Here is a 21,278-nt window from a genome sequence, read left to right on the forward strand (position 1 = left end):
GATACTCTGGTCAAAGTGGATCCCATTGACTGCTACAAGAAACAAACATGGTTGAATCAGCCAAAACCGGGTTGTTTCAAATGTTTGGGTTGTACTACATGTAATGGCCTTAGTGCCACAAAGTTTTTTGTACACCCACACACAAATAAGAAATTCTTCATTAGGCACCGTGTTACATGCACCACTGAATATGTTGTTTACTTAATCCATTGTCCATGTGGTCTATATTACGTAGGCAAGACCATTGATGACCTGCGGACACGCATGGCCAACCATCGCACAGCGATCAGATCGGCAATTGAGAAAGGTCAGTCCGATCAACCGGTTGCTAGGCACTTTGCGATGGCTGGCCATACGGTATCCAATTTACGTTATGTTATAATAGATCATGTCCCGAGACCAAATAGAGGGGGGGACAGGGCCAAACTATTGCTACAAAAAGAATCCAGATGGATTTATACCCTCAATACGCTATCGCCAAATGGGTTGAATGTACATTTAGATTGGCACTGTTTCTTCTGATTTTTTGTCCCTCATTTAATAATTTATTTTTAGGTTATTATTTTGCCATTCAAGGTCATACACTTAGGATAGAATACCTCTATTAACAATGTAGCCTACTATAGCCTAATATTGTAGCCCATTATAACTTTTATTAGGGTTAGGTCTCAATCGCATTGGATACTGTGTACATTACAAAATTGTGTTTGATGGGCCTCTACATTGTACTTAATATGTTGCTCCTTGTTTTACAGATAGTGTATCTGAATTGTAACCAGTTCTGGCGCATACGGCTACCTTTGGCACTGCGGGTGCAGATGGGCGGGTCCGTACGTTCCGGAGTCCAGTGTCAGTTAGTGAGTATAGTTTACCGGTTGCTATGACCACCCTCGATCATGCGCATTGGCGCATGAGGAACGCCATGGTCACTTCCGGTAGAGAATCTTGGTGGAGGGTAAGGCTTTAAATGTTTGCTTTTTATGTACATATTTGTTATGGTCTGAGGACGGGGCTAGTTACCCCGAAACGTCACTGTTCCACTTGGTGTATTAAACACACTTTGGATTAAGACCCGGCGAGTGCGTCTCTTTTTTGTATTTCATGTTTGCTTTAGATGCACCCCGGGCAGCTGCTGCATATTTATTTGAGTGAGTGCGGATCTCCTAGAACTGTTGTGTATATATATATATATATATATATATATTATATGTGTGTGTGTGTGTGTATATATATATATATATATATATATATATATATATATATTTTGTCATGAGATGCAGGACACAGCAATGATGGTACAACTCTATTTTATTACAGAGCATAGCAATACACATCCAGACAGGTTGATTGTACTAAACTAACTGCGACACAGACACCGGACCTAAGCCCCGCCCACATGCTAGTGACATCACATCCTGCTCTCATCACATCTTCCCCTTTTTCAAAGGCAAAGCATACATTTGCATATAATAAATAACAAGGTACACCAACAGGGTATACAACAACATTTTTGTTTTTGAACATTATAAAAACAGATAGATTAGAAAACATGAAAAAACAAATAAATTACATCCTAACTTGGACATCGGGGTAGACTACCCTAGTCCACAGTGACCATGGGATTATTCTGCCCATATTTCCGGTCACTGTTCTAGCTAAAGTCAGTCCCAGTATCGGGCCGGAAGTTTCACCACTCTTCCGCTTGATGTAACTTTGCATGAACTGTCCTTGATGGTGAACAAGAGTCTGCTGGAGGCAAAGATATATCCCCGCTGTGATCTTGCTGAGGGGAAGGCACCTCTCTTAGAACAGGGGATCCCACCGGCGGTGGTACTGAGGTATCCGGTTCCAGACTCTCAGGTACAGGCTGAAGATGTCTTCGGTTACGGCGTGTAACCGTCCCTCCCTCTGTAAGGACTGTGTAAGACCTTGGTTCTGGAGAGCGGCCCACTACCGTAGCAGGCGTCTTCCATTTCTTCTCATCATCCAGTTTAATTCTGACACTTTGGCCCGCTTTCAGTTCCTGTAAAGGCCTGACAGTATGTCTCCTGTCGTAGAAGAAACTATAGCTCTTTTTGGCCTCTTCATCTCCCCTAAGGACTTCGTCCCGAGGAACAGGGCCAGGCGGCTTGAAGACACCCACTGAGGGTAAAGTGGTGCGAATCCGGCGTCCTAGCATTAGCTGTGCCGGGCTAAACCCGGTGGCTTGAATGGGCGTCGCCCTGTATGACAAGAGGGCTAGGTATGGCTCAGATTGCTTTAGAATGAATTTTGTTGTTTGAACTGCCCTTTCAGCCATTCCGTTGGCCTGCGGATAATGTGGACTTGACGTGGAATGTACAAAATCATATTCCCTGCTGAAAGCACTGAACTCTGTAGAAGCGAACTGCATACCATTATCACTCACCAGCTCCATTGGAATGCCCCAGCGGGCGAACAAGCTCTTCAGGCGAATGATAACGACTTGTGATATCATTCAGGGGTGCAATTTCTAAATACCTGGAATAGTAGTCGATCACAACAAGAAACTTTTTCCCGTGCAGTTCACACAAATCAGCAGCTATTTTCTGCCACGGCCCCGCAGGCAGCGGAGTAGACATCAAGGGCTCCCTTCTCTGAGTAGGACGGCGTTCCCGGCAAAAGGCACATTTAGACACGTGATTTGTAATGTCGGAGCTGATCTCAGGCCACCACACAGCTGTAGCTGCCCTTTCTCTGCACTTTGTAATGCCTAAGTGGCCATCGTGAATCCTGTTTAACATCTCCTTCCTCATGCTGACAGGAATTACAATGCGGTCTTGGAACAGCACCAACCCCTCCAGCTCCGTGAGCTGCGACCTCTCTGGCTGGTAAGCATTTAAAGACATCCAGGCTGCCCGGCTCTCTTCTTTTATGTACCTTATAACTTCTTGCAGATCTGTGTCCAAATATGTCTCTTTCTTTATCTCTTCCAGTTTCCTTGAAGAAATGGACTTAGAGGCCAGAACTGAATCTACATACACTTTCACATCCGATTCTGTGCAGGATTCTTCAGCAGCAGCCAGCGGGAGCCTGGATAGTGTATCTGCCACAACAAGTTGTTTCCCCGGCACATGCACTGCCTGAACATTGAACCTGAGCAGTCTCATTAAAAGTCTCTGGCATCTCAAGGGTGTTTTGTCAATATCATAAGAATTAATTAGAGGGACTAGCGGTTTGTGGTCAGTTTCCAGACTAAATTTCTCCAAACCCACTAGATAACGCTGAAAGCGCTCACAGGCCCAAACGCAGCCAGGCACTATTTCTCAATTTGAGCGTATTTTGACTCCGCAGCCGTCAGTGTGCGGGAACAGTAGGCGATGGGCTGTAGTTTGTTGTCATTCAGCTGCAGGAGTGCAGCCCCCAACCCATAACTGCTTGCATCAGCACTAACCACAGTCTTTTTTGAAGGGTCGTAGAACCCCAGCACTGGGGCAGACCCCAGCAGGGACTTGGCATGCTGAAAAGCTTTTTCTTGTGAAGGTCCCCAGACCCAGGCAACGTCTTTCTTAAGCAACTCTGTAACAGGGTGTAAAACTGTTGATAAATCTGGAAGAAACTTGCCCACATAATTTACAAGGCCCAATATCTGTCTCAGCTCATGTACATCAGAAGGGCTCTTCATCTGTTCAATAGCACAAATTTTCTTGGGGTCTGGCTTGATGCCATCCCCGTTGATAATATGCCCAAAGTAACATAATTCAGTTTTCTTAAAATGACACTTTTCTTCATTCAGCTTCAGCCCAGACTCTTTGATAGCCTGTAGCACACAACTTAAACGCTGATCATGCTCCTCCGCTGTAGACCCATACACTAGAATGTCGTCCATGACGACCGCTGTGCCCACGTGGTCACTCAGGAGAGAACTCATTTCCCTTTGAAAAATTTCAGGAGCGGAGGATATCCCAAAGGGGAGTCTGCAGAAGCAGAACCGACCTACCGGTGTGATAAAGGTAGTCAGTTTGAGGCACTTTGGATCCAGGGGGATCTGCCAAAAGCCACTAGAAGCGTCTAATGTGGAAAAGAACTTCGCCCCAGCCAACTTTGGAACTATATCTTCCAGTGTCGGCAGCACAAATCTCTCTCTCTTCACTGCTTCATTCAACCTTTTCAGGTCCACACAGATGCGCACCTTTCCGTTTTTCTTTGCAACTGGAACAATGGGGGCACACCAATCAGTCGCTTCAACAACCTCTTCAATAACCCCCATAGACTTCATGCGCATAAGCTCTTTCTCCACTTGAGGCATGAGCGGGAACGGAATTCTACGAGGGGTAGAAATACTGTATGGGACTGCGTCACATTTAAGTGCTATACGGACAGGTTTGCAGTTCAGTAGGCTCAACTCGCCAAACATATCTTCGGAAATCTCATTCACTCTGGCCACGAGGCCCAAGTCACAGGCTGCTTTTCTGCTCAATAAACTGTTAACACACTGGCCTCGGATCACATGCACCCACATGGTGAACTTTCTCTGCTTGTACTCACAACTGGCAAGAAATTTCCCCACACAATCAATGCGGCCACCAGGACTATGGACATTTGTAGTAACCTTCGCCAGCTGGGGCTGTCGAGGCAGTTTCATAAATTCGGCAAAAGACATTACAGTGATATCTGCTCCTGTGTCAATCTTAAAATCAACTTTGGCTCCCATTACAGTAAAAGTAACTTTCCAATCTTCCTCTGAGCTTGTCCGTTCCACCACAGACCCCACAAAAGACACTTCCTGACCCTCCTGGTCACTGTCCACCTGCATCTCCTTAATGTATTCAGTTTTACACACCACTTCAAAATGGCCTATTCTGTTACATTTTCTGCATCTTTTATCTCTGGCCGGGCATATAGTACTCTGATCTTGAGCCCGGTAGCACCGTGTGCATCGGCCATGTTGCGCCCATCCACTTCTAGGCCTTTCCAGTACTTTAGATCTACCGCTCACACTGTGCCTTTCACTAGTAGTTTTCCTAGACTGTTGCACTTCATCCACAATACTCTCAGACCTCAGATCAGCACTTTGCTTTTTCACCAGTTCACTCTGGCGGGCCATCCTAATAGCCCCTTCTAACGTTAAATCAGGCTCTAACTGCAGCTTCAGGGAGACTTCAGCATCTGCAATTCCAATAACTATTCTGTCTCTGATTTGCTCTTCTTTAGCAACACCAAACTCACAGAATTCAGCTAATTCATACAGGCTGCGCACAAATGACTCCACAGATTCTCCCACACGCTGATTACGTTTGTGAAAACAAGCTCTCTCATGAATCACATTTCTATTGGGCACAAAGTGGGCACTGAGTTTATCCATAACTATATCAAAGTTAACTTCTTCTCCTTCTTGGAAAGTAAAAGCATTGAACACTGGCTCCACATCTTTCCCCATAGAGTATAAAAGAGAATTAACTTGTACTTCACCACTCTCCTTGTTCAGTTTGGATGCAATCCTGAAGCGCTGAAACCGCTGACGCCATGTGGGCCAAGATGCAGGCTGAGAAAAGTCAAAAGGCTCAGGTGGGGTAAACTTTGACATTGCAATCGATCAGGAACAGAAGCGCAGTCCAGAACTTCTGACACCACGTCATGAGATGCAGGACATATGCAGGACACAGCAATGATGGTACAACTCTATTTTATTACAGAGCATAGCAATACACATCCAGACAGGTTGATTGTACTAAACTAACTGCGACACAGACACCGGACCTAAGCCCCGCCCACATGCTAGTGACATCGCATCCTGCTCTCATCACATATATATATATATATATATATATATATATATATAATCTTCTTTTTTTTCCTTTAAAAATAGGTTTGTTTCACCAATCTAGATGTTCAATAGTATGTTAGAATAGTAATAATTATTTTGGTAATCTTCTTCAAAATGTCCATATGTCCATTGAACTTTAACTGAATAGAAAAATCTCTTCCTCTTCTTTTTTTTTTTTAAAACTTTCTAAAATACGTGAGAGATGCTTCATGGTAAAGTTCTTTTGTGAACATATTTTAGTTCCAAGTAAACTGCTGTCTTTTGTATAAGATTATTTGACTTTTTTTTTTTTTCTTTTCTTTTTAAGGTGCTTTAAAATTTGTCGTCGCAGCAGCAGTATTTTTATTAACCTTCTATGTAATAACGCAAGTATTTGAAATAAAAATGGATTCCAGTCTCGGTAACCTATTTGGTGAGTAAAGAAAACTTTGTTTCTACAGGGTATGTAAGTGGTTATAACCATTGCTGACAGTAACCCAACTTCTCTAAATTGTATTAACACTTCATCTGTCTGTAAAAAAAAAAAAAAACATAATATATAATGGCATTTGCTTTTGGCAGCAACCAGGGGCAAAATGTATAATTCTAGCCCTTCATTTTCCCTAGTCTTTATGTGCAAGGCAAAATGGTCCTCCAGTATTGAGTACTTGCTTGAGTTTTAACATTAACTGTTTTTATTATTTTATCCCATTAATAAAAAGCAATATTTTCCATAGCGCTTTACCAGGAGCTGTAACACGTCATCCAAATATTTTATTTTTTTAGCTTGACTGTCACATTTTCCTTTCTATCCCTGAGAAGTTCATATGCTGCCAATATGAAATACAGACACATTTGGGGCCGGTGCTGTGTTTCAATATGAACAGTGCTAAGCTTCAAGGGACTTTGTATTTTTACAAATAAAATGCTCTGTTTCATATTAGCTTTTTTTATTTACAGACTCCCTACTCACACTATAGAAGGGTTAAACAGAAAGTCCTGCTTCTGTGTCTCTTGGTTAGGATATTGCAAGTGATTATATAATAATTAAGTATATCATTAATGATTAGCTCACTAGCTATATCCCTAGTTGCGGTGCCCATGCAGTATGCTTGGCTGCATGATTTTTGACTGTTTTAACCCTTTAGCTGCAAGTAAAAACATTTTTTTTAATTATATTTATTTATTTTATAAAGAACATTTGTTTTTACACTAGAATTTCCCTTTTACCATACATTGCACTATTACATTAGCTTAGGCTGTCAGTTAAATTGTGTGTGTTATTGAGATTAATGCAATCAATTTAAAAAAAAAAATATATATATATATATATATATATATATATATTTAAATATTACTTACAGTACATCATATGTTTTAAATAAAAAATAGTAACTGAAAGACTGAATATGAAATGTATTTTTTTGTCACTTTGCATCATTGTGCATACAATAAGTAATAAAATATTTAACTATAACAAAATTAGATATAATTTACAACATTTGTATTTCTCAGAAGGGTGATTTTACTAATTTTGAAAATGTGGGCTTGCTTGTATTTCTGTCAAAACATACATAGTAAAATTATAATTATAAACTGTTGCACTACCAAAAAAAAAATAAAAAAAAATCTTTCAATATAGATTTTTAGATCACCTATTTTTACAATTATCCAGCTTGCCCAATTATATACCTGTGTTATTTGCTCAGGGAAATTAGGATCTGTGAGCCGTGAGTCCTGACATCAAAACATAACCAATTAAAGTTAGTAGTTATGCAACACTAGACAGCTGTAAAGTCATAAAATCCCTTATTTGAACGTCTGGACACCCATCTTGGAAAAAAGGGGTTTTATCATATATTTTTATGATGAGGAGATGATTATGGCTCCTTATGATTGTCAGATTTCCCCAAAATAGGGTTGGTTCTATGGGGCAATTGTCACTTGGCAGCTGGACAGACAGAACCACTCGTCTGAAACAGGAGGATTACTTCTATCAAATAGAGTCTGCTAGTATACTGTGAAAGACGAGAAGATGATACCCTACCCCACCATGATTTTGTCCTTTATTTGTATAGATTTATTAAGTGATCATTGCTGACATGGATATTTGACCCCTTATTTAAAAGAGGGACATTTCTTTTTACAGAAAAGCATCACGTGCACCATACATGTTGGTGCTTGTGCTTACGGTGGTGCCTTTTTTAGAGCCCAAAGCACTCGCTGGTATGCGGTCACCTACCAATGACAGGAGTAGAGACCCTCATCATACATTTATTATGCCCCGTCTTAAGCCAATCCTTACTTTTTTTTGTCTATTTTGGATGTAGGTATACTATAGTAATAATACTAAAGGAGATTGGATCTGTTCTTATGTGACATGTTGACATTTTTTCCATAAAACTGTTACTTTATGATGTTCTTTTTCTTATATTTTAGCTAGGTCAGCACTGAACACAGCAGCTCACCCAAGTAAGTATAGTTTTTTTTTTTTTTTTTTAAATCACTGGAGGTGTTGGATAAATGTAAAAGCACACAGTCAGCTTGATTCTTTGTGTTTCAATCCAGAAATCTTCTCCTTTTACTTGACAATAGCTAGTGGCATGACTTAGCAACCACAGTACATGTTTAAAGGGACGCTAAAGTCAAAATTTAACTTTCACAATTGAGACAGAGCATGTAAGTTGTAAAAGACTTTCCAATTATATTATCAAATTGTGCACACTTTCTGAGGCACCTGCTACTACTGAGCATCTGCAAGAGTCCACAGTGTATATACACATCAGTCTGTCCATGGCTGATGGCTGTCACATGATACATGGGCTGGTAAATTGAAGTAAATTTTCACATTTCCGAAAAAAAATATCTACTGCTCATTTAAAATTCAGAGTAAGTGCTATTGTATTGTCTTTTTGTTTTGCATTTATTCGTTATGCATTTTTACTGTATTTAAAGGAACAGTACTGTAATTTGTTCTTTTTCTTTTAAAGTGTTCCATTTTACCTGCTGGAGTGTATTCAATTATTTACAAACCTAAAATTTGTAATTTAAAATAGCTGATTTTGCCTGTTGTATCACCACCGATAGAGAAAATTCCTGTGCCTATGTCTATGTAAAGCAAGAAGGTTTAGATTAAATAATTCTCCTAGTGGGGGATGTGACAGAGAAGGCACTAAGATGTCCATTTTCCATTTGTTCTCTCTAAGTGCCTGATATTCATCACCTCCTTGGCATGGAGAAAAATCACACAAAATATTTGGGATTTTTTTTTTTAGACCTAGTGTTGTAATGTTGGAGTCTCTGTTTCACACAAAGAACACTACACATCAACAAAAAAAAGTTCTCAAGACAAAATTTGTGTTTCTAAATTTAAATTACCAACAAGATTTCTTAGAATATCTTGCATGAGCAGCGAAGTTTTGAATATCAGGCCCTAACACCCTGATGATTAAAGATTCTCTAGCTTGGAGAGAAATCATACTGCAGACTTCATAGGGGCTTATCTCTGTATTCTTTAAGAAAAAAAAGTTAGAACCTGGAAGTGCCAGAGAGATGAGAGCTGTCTACCATAAAGCTCTCCGCTAGACTGAGATGGTCTAAATGTTGCAATATTTCTCTAAGTGGCATTCCCCCTTTTTCTGTGTGAAAAAAGAAACGAGCCCAGTGTAGAATAGCACTATATGACATGAAAATGTGTTACATTTACATTTAAACTTTGTGCTTTGTATTTTATATTACATTATACTTCAGATTGGGCCCATTTAAGCTTTGCACTTTCTATTTTGTATTTTAATCCATTTAGATTTTGTATATGGCAGGGATTTAACAAATTCTTATTATGCTTTGACAGTTTTTGTGTTAGGATCATACTCTGTAAAAAATTTTTGTATCTTTTACAAATTACATTGCGCTTTGTATTTGTTCCGTGTAAAAATACAGCTGACAGTTTCAGAGGGAGGGACAAAGAAGCTCCTTGGGCTGAACAGGGGCGTCCCCAGGGTATGTCTGATGCTCTCTCACAATTTTCATGATATTCTCTAAGCATTTTACAACAGCAGGTCTCATTGATTTATCTCACCAGCTATATACACTTATTTAACTGACATAAAATTCTCAGTTTGCAGAAAATATAAATTAAACTGAAATGTTTTCACTACAATGTAATTTGCATTTGTGTATGCATTACTTTTCTATCAGGTAAAAAAAAATATATATATATATATATATATAATCCACTACTATCAATAAAGGTATAGTATATTACCAGTATTTAGTGTTCTTTTAAAACACTAACCCTTCAACAGCAACAAATATTTTACTATGTACATAGTTCCTAGTTTTGCTGTTTAAAGTTAATTACACATCATCAAATTTGTCAGTAAATAAATAATACATAAATCTAAATTAGGCTTAAGCAATAAAATATGATTCATTTTATGTTTATCATCTGACCTTTCAGTTACACATCAGTTTTCAAGGGATATTTAGAAGCTAAATGAAAATAAAGAAATGGAGTTAACCCAACGGTTATACTCCATAGAAAAACAGCACTCAAATGCTTTATTAGCACAAATTTAGAAACAAATATATTCCATTTTCCAATCCCAACAAAGACAAATGTAAAATAATTTATACAGGTGGCATTGCTTGATTAGAGCTACTAGGTATGTAGAAACATAAAATACAAAAAGTGTAAATATTCCAATAATAAATAAATATAAAATAAATGTGATAAAAGGATAGAGAATATAAATTGTCCAATAAATCCCTACGGATTCTTCGTTCCTTAAGGGAAAAAAATGTGCATAGCTTGAATATGTAAATATAACTTTCAGGAATGCAAATGTCAATATATTGGACAGGCAATCAGTATTCCAGGTAAACTATATATTTATTAAAAGAATAAAATGCAATAAAAAGATATAACGGATGTCAGAATGTCACTGTCTATGTCATTCACTGGACAATAGCGTATGCAACACCTATCTCAAAATACGGATGGCAATTGATTGTGTGACCGCCCTAGCGGATAGTCCCAAGCATGTCTGAATAATAGGTAAATGTCCAGTGACTCCGTCCTTCCTCGTGACAACCACATACGTAAGTGTATCCGACGTAGGTTTCTAAGTCAACTGCCAGTTTTTTCGAGGATATTTGCGCATGTCCACAACTGGCCTTATATAGCCAATAATGATGTCCTCAATTTTGGATTTGAACAAATTGTTTTATATATATATATATATATATATATATATATATATATATACCAAGCAGTGGTGTAAGTGCACTCTCACCAACTTTTCCAGCTTGTCAGGGTGCTATAAGGTTAATAATAGAATGTAGCAAAGAAGCACTCACTGAACAGTTCCAACTGGGACAAAAAGTTTTAATTCAAACTAGTGACGTTTCGGGACAGTAACAGTCCCTTCCTCTGACAAATTAACAATGTGAAAATGCAGGCCTTAAATAGGCACCAAACTGCCCTCCCCACGTGATTGACCAATCATGGCCAAAGTTACATGACACACCTTACAAAGTGACCAATAGCTATCTATAATACAAAACTAGTGTATGAAGTGATTCAAGTGGATAGTAGAAAAGTAATTTAAACATGAACCTCCGTGTTGCCAATAAAGAGGGGGGGCAATCTCAATCCAAACACACATAAAAGTCAGCTAAATATCATTAAAACTGTAAACAAAACAGTAAATCGACAGTGAAAGAAGGGGATCGTAATTCAACCAATCATTGTCGCCCTGGCCCATGGAGATCGTAATCCCACCAACCAGCAGTGTTCTAGCTTTTGGAGATCATAGTAGCACCAATCAGCGACACTATGGCACCCAGTGCCAGATACGTCATAGCTACATGCGTTCAAGCTACGCCCACCTGTCACTAGGGACGCATATTGCCTCTAAAAGCTAAACATATCCCATTTAACTTACACTCAAATATAGCGCTCCCCAGATCGCTGCATGTCTGTAATAAACAAAATAGTGAGACCGCCCTTAAATCACCAGTGTTAAATATAAATATGTAGCCGAAACTGATCTGAATTTGTGTTGAAACTACCATCACAAGCATCTCAGGTAGCACAGTTACCGGACAATCAGTGTCTTACAGAATCAGCGTTGTAACTCTATACACGCAGATTAAAACCAATATGTATATATATATATAAACAAAGGATTGTGAGTATGGCGCAGTTAAGACCCAAAAAGTCCTATAGTTCACTAAAATGCTGCCCTAATCTATCTATCAGGGCCGGAGTATATAGTAAAATAAAAAAGAAAGGAGGTAAGATAGAAACTAGAGGGCGCACTGAACAGTCTATGTAATACAAAAATAAAGGAATTCTTATTAAGAAATCCCTATAATGCAAATAAAAATAGAAGTAGAAAGATCTGGGTGTACAATATGGTTAATCCAATAAGTGGAGTACAAACAACACTCCAGATAAAAATGCAAATACAAATAATAATTATAGAATCATCAGATTAAATAATCTAATATATAAACCCATAAACTCAAATAGCAATGGCTTTTAAAGTATAGCAAAAATGGAATAGTTCATTAGATAAAGATTCAAATAAACCTTAAAGGATTACTTTCTGTTATAATTTTTAAGCTAAACAACTAACATATTAAAGTTAATAAACATTAATTAAAACCTACTGACCTATATTTTCTCCAAAACGAAGGTTCATAACGTTCTAAAAGTTATATCTTTTATTCGCCAATGATGTCACGTTATCCTGCCCACTATTTTCAGCACTGAGTGTTCAAAATACTTAAACCAATAACTTTGTGTTTAAAGTGCCATTTTGAAACCTAGGTATTGTAAACGGATTGGTACAGAGCAAAGGATACCCACGGAGTGGGTTTGGAAAACAATTAAATTTGCAGACAAGATTTCTGATATACGGTAGAGATATGTTAATGAAATGCTATTGATAAAAAGCGTATTTGGGGTAGTTAGTAACAGGCATAGAAAATATTTACTTACAGTGGCCCTTTAAAGTAATTTCAGCACAGATATTAGGGCACAGAAGAAAATCTACAGTGAGGTTTATATAAATATAAAAATAAATATAACTATTAGGGCTAAACATAGATTGATACTCTATATGCAAAAGTTCTCAAAAAAATAGACTGGAAAATATGGTGAGTACATACAGTCAATTGAATATATACATAACAAAATAGAAACATTCAGATGATATAAAATGTACAAATGAATGAGCTCCTCAGGAACTGGACAAAGAGAACCCCGTAGGGCATCTACTTACACTCCTTACCCCCAATCAATATGAGGCAAGTGTCGCACAGTGTAGAGAGAGTCTTATTCCAGCTTCCACAGATGTCAGTATCAGATAGAGGACCCCGCTCTATCTAATGAACTATTCAATTTTTGTTATACTTTAAATACCATTGCTATTTGAGTTTATGGGTTTATATATTAGATTATTTAATCTGACGATTCTATAATTATTATTTGTATTATTTGAATTTTTATCTGGAGTGTTGTTTGTACTCCACTTATTGGATAAACCATATTGTACACCCATATCTTTCTTCTTCTATTTTTATTTGCATTATAGAGATTTCTTAATAAGAATTCCTTTATTTTTTGAATTACAGTGCGCCCTCTAGTTTCTATTTTACCTCATTTCTTTATATATATATATATATATATATATATATATATATATATATATATATATATATATATATATATATATATATATATATATATATATATTATATTTAAGGAAGAGAACATATTGTATATAATTTAACTCATGATACATTATAAATGTATACATAAGCACTTATGATTCATATGAACTAACAGATATTAAAAATGACATAATTCAAAGTCTTTGTTCAGACTTTTGTGGGATGAGGGTATCATTTAATTTTGAGTTGACCCAAAGTATTCTGTATGTCGCCTCCTCTCCAATGGTGTGAGACCTTTCTAATCCCTAAAAATTCTAAATCGGCAGCATTTTGATTATGCACTTTCTTCTTAAAATGTTCATGAAACCTTTCTCTATGTTATAAATGTGTTCATTTAGTGTATATATATATATATATATATATTTTTTTTTAAATCTAGAAGTGTGACCTACATAGAACATTTTAAGAACATGCACTACATTTTTAATACTGCATGTGATAAATTAGTTAATAGTATGTTTTTTTTTTCCATATATTTAGAAAAAAAATGCTGAATGAAAGTATTATCCTTTTATAAAGGTATTACAATTAAAAAATGTCCTAAAACCCATGTCCTTAGGTTTTAGCCAATTATGTTGTACTGGGTCTCCCATAATATAACTTATTGTTAGCTGGTCCTTTAAATTGGGTGCTTTCATAAATATTTTATTTCTTTCATGTAATTAGCAAGAGTCCATGAGCTAGTGACGTATGGGATATACATTCCTACCAGGAGGGGCAAAGTTTCCCAAACCTCAAAATGCCTATAAATACACCCCTCACCACAAATCAGTTTTACAAACTTTGCCTCCTATGGAGGTGGTGAAGTAAGTTTGTGCTAGATTCTACGTTGATATGCGCTCTGCAGCAGGTTGGAGCCCGGTTTTCCTCTCAGCGTGCAGTGAATGTCAGAGGGATGTGAGGAGAGTATTGCCTATTTGAATTCAATGATCTCCTTCTACGGGGTCTATTTCATAGGTTCTCTGTTATCGGTCATAGAGATTCATCTCTTACCTCCCTTTTCAGATCGACGATATACTCTTATATATACCATTACCTCTACTGATTCTCGTTTCAGTACTGGTTTCTACTACATGTAGATGAGTGTCCTGGGGTAAGTAAGTCTTATTTTCTGTGACACTCTAAGCTATGGTTGGGCACTTTATATAAAGTTCTAAATATATGTATTCAAACATTTATTTGCCTTGACTCAGGACGTTCAAACATTCCTTATTTCAGACAGTCAGTTTCATATTTGGGATAATGCATATGAATACATTTTTTTCTTACCTTAAAATTTGACTTTTTTCCCTGTGGGCTGTTAGGCTCGCGGGGGCTGAAAATGCTTCATTTTATTGCGTCATTCTTGGCGCTGACTTTTTTGGCGCAATTTTTTTTTTCTGTTTCCGGCGTCATACGTGTCGCCGGAGGTTGCGTCATTTTTGACGTTTTTTGCGCCAAAAGTGTCGGCGTTCCGGATGTGGCGTCCTTTTTGGCACCAAAAAATATGGGCGTCACTATTGTCTCCACATTATTTAAGTCTCATTATTTATTGCTTCTGGTTGCTAGAAGCTTGTTTACTGGCATTTTTTCCCATTCCTGAAACTGTCATTTAAGGAATTTGATCAATTTTGCTTTATATGTTGTTTTTTCTATTACATATTGCAAGATGTCCCAGATTGACACTGAGTCAGAAGATACTTCTGGAAAAACGCTGCCTGGTGCTGGATCGACCAAAGTTAAGTGTATCTGCTGTAAACTTGTGGTATCTGTTCCTCCAGCTGTTGTTTGTAATGAATGTCATGACAAACTTGTTAATGCAGATAATATTTCCTTTAGTAATGTTACATTACCTGTTGCTGTTCCGTCAACATCTAATAATCAGAGTGTTCCTGTTAGCATAAGAGATTTTGTTTCTAAATCCATTAAGAAGGCCATGTCTGTTATTCCTCCTTCTAGTAAACGTAAAAGGTCTTTTAAAACTTCTCATTTTTCAGATGAATTTTTAAATGAACATCATCATTCTGATTCTGATAATGGTTCCTCTGGTTCAGAGGATTCTGTCTCAGAGGTTGATGCTGATAAATCTTCATATTTATTCAAAATGGAATTTATTCGTTCTTTACTTAAAGAAGTCTTAATTGCATTAGAAATGGAGGATTCTGGTCCTCTTGATACTAAATCTAAACGTTTAAATAAGGTTTTTTAAATCTCCTGTAGTTATTCCAGAAGTTTTTCCTGTCCCTGATGCTATTTCTGAATTAATCTCCAGGGAATGGAATAATTTGGGTAATTCATTTACTCCTTCTAAACGTTTTAAGCAATTATATCCTGTGCAATCTGACAGATTAGAGTTTTGGGACAAAATCCCTAAAGTTGCTAAACGTACTACTATTCCTACGGCAGATAGTACTTCCTTTAAGGATCCTTTAGATAGGAAGATTGAATCCTTTCTAAGAAAAGCTTACTTATGTTCAGGTAATCTTCTTAGACCTGCTATATCTTTAGCGGATGTTGCTGCAGCTTCAACTTTTTGGTTAGAAGCTTTAGTGCAACAAGTAACAGATCATAATTCTCATAGCATTGTTAATCTTCTTCAACATGCTAATAACTTTACTTGTGATGCCATCTTTGATATCATTAGAGTTGATGTCAGATATATGTCTCTAGCTATTTTAGCTAGAAGAGCTTTATGGCTTAAAACTTGGAATGCTGATATGTCTTCTAAGTCAACTTTGCTTTCCCTTTCTTTCCAAGGTAATAAATTATTTGGTTCTCAGTTGGATTCTATTATCTCAACTGTTACTGGAGGGAAAGGAACTTTTTTACCACAGGATAAAAAATCTAAAGGTAAATTTAGGTCTAATAATCGTTTTCGTTCCTTTCATCACAATAAGGAACAAAAGCCTGATCCTTCACCCACAGGAGCGGTATCAGTTTGGAAACCATCTCCAGTCTGGAATAAATCCAAGCCTTTTAGAAAACCAAAGCCAGCTCCCAAGTCCACATGAAGGTGCGGCCCTCATTCCAGCCCAGCTGGTAGGGGGCAGATTACGTTTTTTCAAAGAAATTTGGATCAATTCAATTCACAATCTTTGGATTCAGAACATTGTTTCAGAAGGGTACAGAATTGGCTTCAAGATAAGGCCTCCTGCAAAGAGATTTTTTCTTTCCCGTGTCCCAGTAAATCCAGCAAAAGCTCAAGCATTTCTGAAATGTGTTTCAGATCTAGAGTTGGCTGGAGTAATTATGCCAGTTCCAGTTCTGGAACAGGGGCTGGGGTTTTATTCAAATCTCTTCATTGTACCAAAGTATTAGAATTCCTTCAGACCAGTTCTGGATCTAAAAATATTGAATCGTTATGTAAGGATACCAACATTCAAAATGGTAACTAGAAGGACTATCCTGCCTTTTGTTCAGCAAGGGCATTATATGTCCACAATAGATTTACAGGATGCATATCTGCATATTCCGATTCATCCAGATCACTATCAGTTTCTGAGATTCTCTTTCCTAGACAAGCATTACCAGTTTGTGGCTCTGCCGTTTGGCCTAGCAACAGCTCCAAGAATTTTTACAAAGGTTCTCGGTGCCCTTCTGTCTGTAATCAGAGAACAGGGTATTGTGGTATTTCCTTATTTGGACGATATCTTGGTACTTGCTCAGTCTTCACATTTAGCAGAATCTCATACAAATCGACTTGTGTTGTTTCTTCAAGATCATGGTTGGAGGATCAATTTACCGAAAAGTTCATTGATTCCTCAGACAAGGGTAACCTTTTTAGGTTTCCAGATAGATTCAGTGTCCATGACTCTGTCTCTGACAGACAAGAGACGTCTAAAATTGATCTCAGCTTGTCGAAATCTTCAATCACAATCATTCCCTTCGGTAGCCTTATGCATGGAAATTCTAGGTCTTATGACTGCTGCATCGGACACGATCCCCTTTGCTCGTTTTCACATGCGACCTCTTCAGCTCTGTATGCTGAACCAGTGGTGCAGGGATTACACAAAGATATCTCAATTAATATCTTTAAAACCAATTATACAACACTCTCTGACGTGGTGGACAGACCACCATCGTTTAGTTCAGGGGGCTTCTTTTGTTCTTCCGAACTGGACTGTAATTTCAACAGATGCAAGTCTGACAGGTTGTGGAGCTGTTTGGGGGTCTCTGACAGCACAAGGGGTTTGGGAATCTCAGGAGGTGAGATTACCAATCAATATTTTGGAACTCCGTGCAATTTTCAGAGCTCTTCAGTCATGGCCTCTTCTAAAGAGAGAATCGTTCATTTGTTTTCAGACAGACAATGTCACAACTGTGGCATACATCAATCATCAAGGAGGGACTCACAGTCCTCTGGCTATGAAAGAAGTATCTCAAATACTGGTATGGGCGGAATCCAGCTACTGTCTAATTTCTGCGGTTCATATCCCAGGTATAGACAATTGGGAAGCGGATTATCTCAGTCGCCAAATGTTACATCCGGGCGAATGGTCTCTTCACCCAGAGGTATTTCTTCAGATTGTTCAGATGTGGGGACTTCCAGAAATAGATCTGATGGCTTCTCATCTAAACAAGAAACTTCCCAGGTATCTGTCCAGATCCAGGGATCCTCAGGCGGAAGCAGTGGATGCATTATCACTTCCTTGGAAGTATCATCCTGCCTATCTCTTTCCGCCTCTAGTTCTTCTTCCAAGAGTAATCTCCAAGATTCTGAAGGAATGCTCGTTTGTTCTGCTGGTGGCTCCAGCATGGCCTCACAGGTTTTGGTATGCGGATCTTGTCCGGGTGGCCTCTTGCCAACCGTGGACTCTCCCGTTAAGACCAGACCTTCTGTCACAAGGTCCTTTTTTCCATCAGGATCTCAAATCCTTAAATTTAAAGGTATGGAGATTGAATGCTTGATTCTTAGTCAAATAGGTTTCTCTGACTCTGTGATTAATACCATGTTACAGGCTCGTAAATCTGTATCTAGAAAGATATATTATAGAGTCTGGAAGACTTACATTTCTTGGTGTCTTTCTCATCATTTTTCCTGGCATTCTTTTAGAATTCCGAGAATTTTACAGTTTCTTCAGGATGGTTTGGATAAAGGTTTGTCTGCAAGTTCCTTGAAAGGACAAATCTCTGCTCTTTCTGTTCTTTTTCACAGAAAGATTGCTAATCTTCCTGATATTCATTGTTTTGTACAAGCTTTGGTTCGTATAAAACCTGTCATTAAGTCAATCTCTCCTCCTTGGAGTTTGAATTTGGTTCTGGGGGCTCTTCAAGCTCCTCCGTTTGAACCTATGCATTCGCTGGATATTAAATTACTTTCTTGGAAAGTTTTGTTTCTTTTAGCCATCTCTTCTGCTAGAAGAGTTTCTGAATTATCTGCTCTTTCTTGTGAGTCTCCTTTTCTGATTTTTCATCAGGATAAGGCGGTGTTGCGAACTTCTTTTAAATTTTTACCTAAGGTTGTGAATTCTAACAACATTAGTAGAGAAATTGTGGTTCCTTCATTGTGTCCTAATCCTAAGAATTCTAAGGAGAAATCATTGCATTCTTTGGATGTAGTTAGAGCTTTGAAATATTATGTTGAAGCTACTAAGAATTTCCGAAAGACTTCTAGTCTATTTGTTATCTTTTCCGGTTCTAGGAAAGGTCAGAAGGCCTCTGCCATTTCTTTGGCATCTTGGTTAAAATCTTTAATTCATCTTGCTTATGTCGAGTCGGGTAAAACTCCGCCTCAAAGGATTACAGCTCATTCTACTAGGTCAGTTTCTACTTCCTGGGCGTTTAGGAATGAAGCTTCGGTTGATCAGATTTGCAAAGCAGCAACTTGGTCTTCTTTGCATACTTTTACTAAATTCTACCATTTTGATGTGTTTTCTTCTTCTGAAGCAGTTTTTGATAGAAAAGTACTTCAGGCAGCTGTTTCAGTTTGATTCTTCTGCTTATAATTTCATTTTTTTTTCATTATAAGATTTAAACTTTATTTTGGGTGTGGATTATTTTCAGCGGAATTGGCTGTCTTTATTTTATCCCTCCCTCTCTAGTGACTCTTGCGTGGAAGATCCACATCTTGGGTAGTCATTATCCCATACGTCACTAGCTCATGGACTCTTGCTAATTACATGAAAGAAAACATAATTTATGTAAGAACTTACCTGATAAATTCATTTCTTTCATATTAGCAAGAGTCCATGAGGCCCACCCTTTTTGTGGTGGTTATGATTTTTTTGTATAAAGCACAATTATTCCAATTCCTTATTTTTTATGCTTTCGCACTTTTTTCTTATCACCCCACTTCTTGGCTATGCGTTAAACTGATTTGTGGGTGTGGTGAGGAGTGTATTTATAGGCATTTTGAGGTTTGGGAAACTTTGCCCCTCCTGGTAGGAATGTATATCCCATACGTCACTAGCTCATGGACTCTTGCTAATATGAAAGAAATGAATTTATCAGGTAAGTTCTTACATAAATTATGTTTTATTTATTTATAAAATATTTTACCAGGAAGGATACATTGAGATTTTTCTCGTTTTCAAGTATGTCCTGGGTAATATAATTTTATAATATAAGATTCTCATCTAAAATTTCCAACAGAATAGTATCTTTAGTTAAAATCTTCTAATGTCTAGACACTATGGCCCCTATTTATCAATGGTCTTGCGGACCTGATCCGACAGTGTGGATCAGGTCCGCAAGACCTCGCTAAATGCGGAGAGCAATACGCTCTCCACATTTAACATTGCACCAGCAGCTCACAAGAGCTGCTGGTGCAACACCGCCCCCGCTGACTCACGGCCAATCGTCCGCTAGCAGGGAGGTGTCAATCAACCCAATCATATTCGATCGGGTTGATTTCCGACGATTCCTGGCCGCCTGCTCAGAGCAGGCGGACAGGGTTATGGAGCAGCGGTCTTTAGACCGCTGCTTCATAACTTGTGTTTCTGGCGAGTCTGAAGACTCGCCAGAAACACGGCCCTTCAAGCTCTGTACGGAGCTTGATAAATATGGGCCATTATCTCTAAGCTGCTACATGATTTTCCGCCAAATCTCCCATAAAAAGATTTACATAGCTGGATGCTAATCTGGTGTCAGTTCCACTGACTTGCAAAAACTAGTTGTTGTCAAACCAAAATAAACTGTATTCTAAAATAAATTGAATACCCTTTAATATAAGATTCAATTGCAACTCAGACAGCTCTTTATCCTTGGAGAGAATATTTTAACTGCATTTATACCCAAATCTTTCTCTAAAATGGTATAAAGAGATGATACGTGTCCTGCCATCATGGATCCTATTGTAAATTTTCCAAAATATTTAAAACACTAATAGTATCTTTCAAGTATGATCTGATTCTTGTAACATATGTTTGAAGAAACTGATCTATATATAATGACAAGATGCTAGTCAGAGTCTGTACCCGATATTGGGCCAGATTAAGAGTGGTGCGTTACTATTTGCTCACAAATGAAAAGGGCTTTACCGCAGGTGTTTGTACGTGTTAGGTTTAGCGCTTGTATTACACTCTAGAATAATTACTGCATCCTTAGAGCTCTGGTTAAAGGACCAGTACACTCAGTGAAATAAACTCCAGTATCTACAATTGCGCAGTAAAATTGCGCAGACTATAAAAATGTATACTGATGAATACATTTTGTAAAATTCTGTATAAATGTTACCAGTTGTAACACTGCTTGTAGTTGCAGCTTGACAATTGTGGAACACCCAAGCAAAAGGGCTGTACTTCCATGCTACTTTACCACGCCCCACAGCCTCTATCCAAACCACTTATCTAATGAT

The 21,278-nt window shown here is 37.9% G+C and overlaps 1 protein-coding gene across 1 annotated transcript in view; it reads left to right on the forward strand.

The window, feature by feature from the left end:
• FAM3C (FAM3 metabolism regulating signaling molecule C) overlaps positions 1-21,278 on the forward strand; it is a 194,068-nt gene that overhangs the window by 143,628 nt on the left and 29,162 nt on the right. Inside the window, exons 3-4 of the mRNA XM_053716678.1 lie at positions 6,093-6,197; positions 8,204-8,236. Of these exons, the coding sequence (XP_053572653.1) occupies positions 6,093-6,197; positions 8,204-8,236 (138 nt within the window). The remainder of the gene's footprint in view (positions 1-6,092; positions 6,198-8,203; positions 8,237-21,278) is intronic.

The sequence above is a fragment of the Bombina bombina genome, chromosome 6 (assembly GCF_027579735.1).
Source record: "Bombina bombina isolate aBomBom1 chromosome 6, aBomBom1.pri, whole genome shotgun sequence".
NCBI lineage: Eukaryota > Metazoa > Chordata > Amphibia > Anura > Bombinatoridae > Bombina > Bombina bombina.